Source organism: Mustelus asterias, chromosome 19, assembly GCF_964213995.1.
Source record: "Mustelus asterias chromosome 19, sMusAst1.hap1.1, whole genome shotgun sequence".
NCBI lineage: Eukaryota > Metazoa > Chordata > Chondrichthyes > Carcharhiniformes > Triakidae > Mustelus > Mustelus asterias.
In genome coordinates this window covers 6,940,057-6,949,189 of record NC_135819.1, presented here as the reverse complement: position 1 = coordinate 6,949,189, position 9,133 = coordinate 6,940,057, and the positions used below count along the sequence as shown (strand labels likewise).

Sequence of the window (9,133 nt, the reverse complement as noted above, 5' to 3'; positions counted from 1 at the left end):
AACTGTATCCCAGTGAGAGTCAGTGTGTGTGGAACTGTATCCCAGTGAGAGTCAGTGTGTGTGGAACTGTACCCCAGTGAGAGTCAGTGTGTGTGGAACTGTACCCCAGTGAGAGTCAGTGTGTGTGGAACTGTACCCCAGTGAGAGTCAGTGTGTGTGGAACTGTACCCCAGTGAGAGTCAGTGTGTGTGGAACTGTACCCCAGTGAGAGTCAGTGTGTGTGGAACTGTATCCCAGTGAGAGTCAGTGTGTGTGGAACTGTACCCCAGTGAGAGTGTGTGTGGAACTGTATCCCAGTGAGAGTCAGTGTGTGTGGAACTGTACCCCACTGAGAGTCAGTGTGTGTGGAACTGTATCCCAGTGAGAGTCAGTGTGTGTGGAACTGTACCCCAGTGAGAGTCAGTGTGTGTGGAACTGTATCCCAGTGAGAGTCAGTGTGTGTGGAACTGTATCCCAGTGAGAGTCAGTGTGTGTGGAACTGTACCCCAGTGAGAGTCAGTGTGTGTGGAACTGTACCCCACTGAGAGTCAGTGTGTGTGGAACTGTATCCCAGTGAGAGTCAGTGTGTGTGGAACAGTACCCCAGTGAGAGTCAGTGTGCGTGGAACTGTATCCCAGTGAGAGTCAGTGTGTGTGGAACAGTACCCCAGTGAGAGTCAGTGTGCGTGGAACTGTACCCCAGTGAGAGTCAGTGTGAGTGGAATTATGACACAATTTTGGTCGGGGACATTGATGAAATGCTGCAACAGAACATTGACAAATCAGACTCGCGTCTGTGGTGATGCAGTGGAGTTTTTTTTAATTAAAAGCAAACTGTACAAACTTGATGCAAACATTTTGAGCTTATGGATTGAAACTCTGGGCAAATACAGTGATGATTTAATTGAAAAACTGAATTCTGGCAAACACAGAACACCAAATACTTCAGCTATAATCACCTGTCTCTGAAAGGGTCACCTTTGTACAAAGTATTGGGTTGGCCGGTTTTACTGCACATGCAGTGGTTAGTGGAGTGAATCAGTCTTCAGGCTCCTGTTGTGTTTGGAGGGGGAAGGGGGTTTTCGATGCTGCAGTGTGCACACTAACAGAGTGAGCTGATTTCGCTCTTGGTGCAGCCCCACTTACAGCAGGCGTTAGAAAGACCCACCACCACATCCCGCCCCTTCCTGTTGCTGCTTCTCAAAACCTCTAACACATCATCGGAAATGCTCCTCCTGCTCCGACTCTCTCTCCCGAAGCCCAGCAGCAACCCCCAGCTCTCAGGTTCGTAGGTGTTGATGTCCTCAGTAAGATCCCAGTCACTGGGGCCGGCACTGTTCATTGTCTGCTCCAAGCGTGTGATGGGCTCTGGGACATCTGGAAGAGAAAAACACTACAATCCGTAAATTCACCGTTAAATCCTCTCCAGAAAATCCAATCAGCTGAAAGCTGGTTCACAGTAAATGACAGAATTTCAAACCTTCTCCTGGAGGTAACAGGAACAGGAGGCACACATCTGCGGCTTGTTTCACTCTGAGGGCTGATGTGAGTCTCACCTCCATCAACAGTGAGGACAGTGAGAGACAGTAAGAGTTTTAACATCACCAGGTTAAAGTCCAACAGGTTTATTTGGTCGCAAATGCCATTAGCTTTCGGAGCGCTGCTCCTTCGTCAGATGGAGTGGATATCTGCTCTCAAACAGGGCACAGAGACACAAACTCAAGTTACAGAATACTGATTAGAATGTGAATCTTTACAGCTAATCAAGTCTTAAAGATACAGACAATCTGAGTGGAGAGAGCATTAGGCACAGGTTATAGAAATGTGTATTGTCTCCAGACAGGACAGCCAGTGAGATTCTGCAGGTCCAGGCAAGCTGTGAGGGTTACCGATAGTGTGACATGAACCCAAGATCCCGGTTGAGGCCGTCCTCATGTGTGCGGAACTTGGCTATCAGTTTCTGCTCAGCGACTCTGCGCTGTCGTGTGCCATGTGTGTTCTCCAAGGCGGCCTTCACGACACATGACAGCGCAGAGTCGCTGAGCAGAAACTGATAGCCAAGTTCCGCACACATGAGGACGGCCTCAACCGGGATCTTGGGTTCATGTCACACTATCGGTAACCCCCACAGCTTGCCTGGACCTGCAGAATCTCACTGGCTGTCCTGTCTGGAGACAATACACATTTCTTTAACCTGTACTTAATGCTCTCTCCACTCACATTGTCTGTATCTTTAAGACTTGATTAGCTGTAAAGATTCGCATTCTAATCAGTATTCTGTAACTTGAGTTTGTGTCTCTGTATGTCTTGTTTTGCTACCAAATAAACCTGTTGGACTTTAACCTGGTGTTGTTAGACTTCTTACTGTGTTTACCCCAGTCCAACGCCGGCATCTCCACATCAATGCCTTGTTTGTGAGCAGCTATCCACTCCATCTGACGAAGGAGCAGCGCTCCGAAAGCTAATGGCATTTGCTACCAAATAAACCTGTTGGACTTTAACCTGGTGTTGTTAAAACTCTTACTGTGTTTACCCCAGTCCAACGCCAGCATCTCCACGACAGTGAGAGATGCAGGGATATGCTCACAACACAACCCAGCCTCAGTAACAGCTTCCTGACTCCCGCACACCAGGTGAGACTGTTATTTATGTGTGAATTCAGACAGTGAAAGCTACCAGGAAATCCAATCTCTGGTGACTTTTACTCTGACTTACACACACACACACACACACACACACACACAGGATTTACCACTGGACAAAGATTCAGAGAGAGAATAACCACTGACTGAATGTATCCCTTTGCTAAGCTGATGTTTCGGGAAAAATACTTTGGCAATTGCTCCTTTCTCAAGAAGATCAGTTAACTGTACTTCAGTTCAAATAATCGTAGAATCCCTACAGTGCAGAAGGAGGCCATTCAGCCCATTGAGTCTGCACCAACTCTTCAACAGAACATTTTACCCAGGCCCAACCCTCTTCCTACCCCGAAGCCCTGTGCATTTACCATGGCCAATCCACCTAATCTGCACATCTTTGGACACTAAGGGAGCAATTTAGCATGGCCAGTCCACTCATCCTACTCATCTTCAAACACCAAGGGGCAATTTAGCCTGGCCAATCCACCTGATCTGCACATCTCGAGACTCAATCCTCTCAATCAGTTGCTTTTCTGACAGATTTTGAATTAGTCCTAATTGTAATCTGGTTAAATGCATTTGCTAATCTCTCTGGGCTATGGTTTGGATTATTTATAAACCTATGTGCTGATACAGTGACCTCATTTCAATGTATCCAGCATCAGAAAGAGGCAGGGGACTCACTTCACACTTCAACTTCCTTCTCCCTCACAGCAACCTTCAACCTCCTACGCCCCCTCACAGCAACCTTCAACCTCCGACCCCCTTCACAGCAACCTTCAACCTCCTACGCCCCCTCACAGCAACCTTCAACCTCCGACCCCCCTCACAGCAACCTTCAACCTCCGACCCCCTTCACAGCAACCTTCAACCTCCGACCCCGCTCACAGCAACCTTCAACCTCCGACCCCCTCACAGCAACCTTCAACCTCCGACCCCCCTCACAGCAACCTTCAACCTCCGACCCCCCTCACAGCAACCTTCAACCTCCGACCCCCCTCACAGCAACCTTCAACTTCCTACTCCCTCACAGCAACCTTCAACCTCCGACCCCCTTCACAGCAACCTTCAACCTCCGACCCCCCTCACAGCAACCATCAACCTCCGACCCCCCTCACAGCAACCATCAACCTCCTACCCCCCTCATAGCAACCTTCAACCTCCTACCCCCCTCACAGCAACCTTCAACCTCCGACCCCCCTCACAGCAACCTTCAACCTCCAACCCTCTTCACAGCAACCTTCAACCTCCGACCCCCCTCACAGCAACCTTCAACTTCCTACTCCCTCACAGCAACCTTCAACCTCCGACCCCCCTCACAGCAACCTTCAACCTCCGACCCCCCTCACAGCAACCTTCAACCTCCGACCCCCCTCACAGCAACCTTCAACCTCCAACCCTCTTCACAGCAACCTTCAACCTCCGACCCCCCTCACAGCAGCCTTCAACCTCCTACCCCCCTCACAGCAACCTTCAACCTCCTACCCCCCCTCACAGCAACCTTCAACCTCCGACCCCCCTCACAGCAGCCTTCAATCTCCTACCCCCCCTCACAACAACCTTTACAAACATACTCACAAAACCAAGTAACTAGATTTAAACTCTGATTCAACTTTAACTGGATCAATCCTGACGCAGCCCAGAATGATTAGGCCTGAGTGAGTGTCCCAGTCAAACATGTTTAACTCGGAGGAAGTCTGATTTACTCCCCTGTGTAGCCCTGACACTGAGGCCGATGGCAGTGCTTCTCCCTCGTGGAACAGCACCCACTGGGATCCAGCCTGGCTCTGCCTTGCTGCAGGGGAAGTGCCCCCACTTTAATTTCTCTCATATTTACCCAGCAGGACAGTATCAGCCGGCCAGGCAGTGCACAAAGACCCTGGCTCTCCTCTGGAGCCTGTTTCTTAATTCTAGAATAGATTGATCTGGTACCAGCTGGTTATCTGTCTGCTGGAGCCTCCACTCCGTACCTCACTGCGTGACAAATTCTGGCAGTTCCTACCTGCTTCACTCAACCTGGTTCTTTTCCACCTAGAACCTCCACAGGTGAAAATGACAGCCCGGATAAACTCTCTCCCACAGAGCTTGACTCCGAGAACAGGTTTCCGAGCATCAGCCTCCAGCTGGAACTCTGAGATGAACAGCCAGAGGGCCAGCGAAAACCAAAACTTCTGCATCGTGTGGCCTCTGCTTTCTTATCCTGTCTTGCTGAGGATGTAAAAGTGAAGAGGGAACAGGGGGAGGAAGAGAGAAGGAAAGGGAGAGCGTGAGGACAGAGAGCAAGGCTAAGAGTTGTCGGTCCTGAGGAGAGACTCGATTTCCCCTTGCTTGGAGCTCTCTATTTAAACCCCTGACCACATCTGATAAACAGAAGTAATTATGAAGCTGTCGCAACACATGACAGGAGACTGATAGTTTAATGAGAGCATCAGGACCTGGTAAAGGTCTCTGCCAGTGAAACAGATGCAACTTAATTCTAAACACACGTCTCAATTATAAGTTATCAAACAAGATATTAAAAATCATTTACAATAAGCACACATTAAAGCAAAGGTCCTTAAAAATAGAAGGCCAGAAGATGAGTTGCTATTATTTGTCAAATGTCGAGATCCTAAAGCTCACGTCATCTATTTCATTGCAAACCTTTGTTTAAAATCTTTTTCTAATTCTGTCCCACTCTTTCAGATTCTTTTGTTACACATCCGTACCAGTGACACAGGCAAAGAAAGGGACAAGGACCTAAAAGCCGAATATAGATAGTTAGGAAGCAAGTTGAAAAGTCGGACCTCAGACGTAATGATCTCAGGATTACTATCAGTGCTGGTCAGAGTAGAAACAGCGGGATATATAGGATAAATATTGGCTGGAAAGATGGTGCAAGGTGGAGGATTTCAGATTCCTGGGACATTGGGACTGGTTCTGGGGGAGGTGGGACCTGTACAAACTGGATGGTGTGGTGAACCATAGATGGTTACCACTATGGGTACTGAACCATAGATGGTTACCACTATGGGTACTGAACCATAGATGGTTACCACTATGGGTACTGAACCATAGATGGTTACCACTATGGGTACTGAACCATAGATGGTTATCACTATGGGTACTTGTACATATGTTACTCTTGTTACTGTTGGGGTTAGGGTTGGGGTGTTCCACCTGTTGGTATTGTTCTGTGGTACACTCCGGTTGGCTCCGCCTTCCTATAGGAGTATAAAGGTCACTGCACTTCCTAGTGACCCTTTAGTCTGGGATTGTATTGTTAAGCAGTATGCTCCATTCTTATTGCTAATAAAAGCCTTTATTTCCCGGGTACGATCCAGCCTCCCGAGTGAATTAATCGCGCATCAGACGGGTTACACCTGGGTAGGACCAGGACTGATGTCCTAGAGGAGTATTTGCTAGTGCAGTTAGGGAGGGTTTAAACTGGAAGGGGGGTGGGGGGGTGAGGCAGTGGGGGAGGAACCTAAGCAAGGGGACAAGAGAAAGAGAAACAAAGACAGGAAGAAAAATAAAAACAGCAAAATGCAAAAACGGTAAACAGAGTTCAAGCCTAAAGGCTTTGTATCTGTAATGCACGGAGCATTTAGCATAAGGTAGACAAACTGATGGTGCATATTGAGGTAAATTGATATGATCTTATCGCCATTACAGAGACATGGTTAAGAGGAAATCAAAATTGGGAACTTAACGTTCAGGGTTATTTAGCCTTTTGGAAAGACAGGAAGGAAGGGAAAGGTGGTGGGTAGCACCGTTAATAAGAGATGAAGTGAGGTCAGTTGTACAAAGAACAAAGAACAATACAGCACAGGAACAGGCCCTTCGGCCCTCCAAGCCCGCGCCGCTCCCCGGTCCAGGATTGAATCCTGAATCCAGGATCCCCGCCCAATTTTCCAGCCTATCTACATACCAATATCCTATCCACCGAGCTGTCCCTCACAGCTACGATGCTTTGTTCATCACAACTATTAACTCACCCCCACCCCCCCCATTCCAGACCATGTGATCTCCAGGGAGAGGCGAAAACCCAGAGTGAAAAACCCCAGGGCCAATATGGGGAAAATAAAATCTGGGAAATTCCTCTCCGACCCCCTGAGGCGATCGAAACGAGTCCAGGAGATCGCACTGGCCCAGATCAGAAAATGCTTCCCAACCCTATTCATTTCCCCTTGAGAGAGAGTTGTGAGAGATGATCTCGGCTCAGATGATGCAGAGTCCATTTAAGTGGAGGTAAAAAACAGCAAGGGAAAGAAGACCTTGGGAGTTGTGTATAGACCCACCCCCAGACAGTAGCCACACTGTAGGAAAAGGTATAAATCAACAAATAATCAGAGCATGTAAAATAAATAGAGCAATAATTCTCGGTGACTTTAATCTTCATGAGTTAATCGGGTTGGAAAGGGTAGCTACAACAGCAAATTCATAGAGTGCACGAGGGTACAGTTTCCTGGAGCAATATGTCATGGAGCCAACCAGGGAACAGGCTATCTTGGATCCGGTAATGGGTAATGTGATGTGGAGATGCCGGCGTTGGACTGGGGTAAACACAGTAAGAAGTTTAACAACACCAGGTTAAAGTACAACAGGTTTATTTGGTGGCTTTTGCTACCAAATAAACCTGTTGGACTTTAACCTGGTATTGTTAAACTTCTTAATGGGTAATGTGGCAGGTTTAATAAGTGACCTCAGAGTGAAAGGTTTGAGAGTGAGAAACTTGGGTCGGAAACAACTGTGTTTAACTTAAATAAAGGGAATTACAGTGAAATGAGGATAAAGTTAGCTAAAGTGGACTGGGTGACTAGGTTATTAGGAAAGACAGTGAGCAAGCAGTGGCAGACATTTAAGGAGATAATTCATGACTCTCAAATATATCCCAGTAAGGAGGAAAGATTCTAAGAGAGGGTTAAACCAACCATAGCTAACCAAGGAAGTTAAGGAGAGTATTAAGTTGAAAGAAAAAGCATAAAGGAGGCAAAGTCAGAGATAGCCCCAAAAACCCCGATAAATTCAGAATCCAGCGAAGGAGGACTAAAAAAAATAGAGAGAAAATAAACTAGGAGGGAAAAGTAGCGAGGAATATAAAAACTGACAATAAGAGCTTCGTTAAATAAATAAAACAGAAGAAAGAAGTCAAAGTGAACATAGACCCCTGAGAAAATTATTCTGGGGAGATGGGGAACAAGGAAATGGCAGAGGAGTTAAACAGATATTTTGCATCAATCTTTATGGCGGAAGAAACTTGGAACATCCCATTAATACTAAAGAATACAGGGGAGGAATTAACTACTATCACCATCACTAGAGAAGTAGTATTAGGCAAACTAATGGGGCTAAAGGCAGATAAGTCCCCTGGCCCTGATGGCTTGCATCCTAGGATCCTAAAAGAAGTAGATACAGAGTGGATACATTGATTGTAATTTTCCAAAAATTCTTGGATTCTGGAGAAATACCAGAGGATTGGAAAACTGCCAATGTGATACCCCTATTCGAAAAGGGAGGGAGCAAAAAACAGGTAATTATCAGCCAATCAGCCCAACATCTATTGTTGGAAAAATGTTGGAATTAATTATTAAGGACATTTGGAAATTCAGAATCTAATCAAGCAGCATGGCTTCATCATGTCTGACTAATTTATTAGAGTTTTTCGGGGAAGTCTCAACCAGAGTGGATAGAGGGAACCCAGTGATATCATAGATGTTTACAGCATGGAAACAGGCCCTTCGGCCCAACTTGTCCATGTCGGCCAAACCGGGTAAGGATGGCAGATTTCCTTCCCTAAAGGACATTAATGAACCAGATGGGGTTTTCCAACAATCGACAATGGTTTCATGGTCATCAGTAGATTCTTAATTCCAGATATCTTTTAGTGAATTCAAATTCCACCAGCTGCTGTGGTGGGATTCGAACCCAGATCCCCAGAACATTAGCTGAGTTTCTGCATTAATAATCTAGCGATAATACCACTAGGCCATCGCCTTCCCAAAGTGAGAGAAAGAGGGAACGACAGAGAGAGAGACAGAGAGAGAGCAATAAGAACAGGGAGAGGTACCAGATGACAGGAAGAGATACTGAGAGATGGAAAGGAGGAAGGAGCCTGGGAAGGAGGGAGCAGAGAGCACGTGACCCTGTCTGAGATGACATCTTTTTGAAAGTTGGTGTTGGAACCTGAGTTTGGATTGTTGAAGCTGAGACACGATGGCCGGTATTTTACCACCTCACCGCGGGCAGGCGCGCCGGTAAAATTCTGGTTATTGTGTCTTTAATGAAATGATTCTGATCAGATCAGTCTCAATGGACAGAGTCCGAATACTGATTTGAGGAAAGGCTGGCAACAACAGACTGTTTTTAGTGTGTCCAAACCGGGCAGACTGTGTGCACCAGTCTGATAACCAGAGACAACTGTCAAACCCCCATCCAATCTCCAGGACACTGCTCTGTACCACCCTGGAGAACATTCTCAATTCAAAAAGATAACATTTTTTTGCCTTTTTTTAGCATTTCTCTCTATGAAATATA

At 46.7% G+C, this 9,133-nt stretch overlaps 1 protein-coding gene across 1 annotated transcript; it reads right to left on the bottom strand.

Annotated features, from left to right (window-relative positions):
• Positions 1-1,080: 1,080 nt before the first annotated feature.
• LOC144507622 (relaxin-3-like) lies at positions 1,081-4,794 on the bottom strand. Its single transcript, XM_078234776.1, has 2 exons — positions 4,620-4,794; positions 1,081-1,355 (listed from the first exon to the last, which is right to left on the bottom strand). Exons 1-2 carry the CDS (start codon positions 4,792-4,794, stop codon positions 1,081-1,083), a joined length of 450 nt encoding a protein of 149 aa, XP_078090902.1.
• Between the last annotated feature and the right edge of the window lie 4,339 nt (positions 4,795-9,133).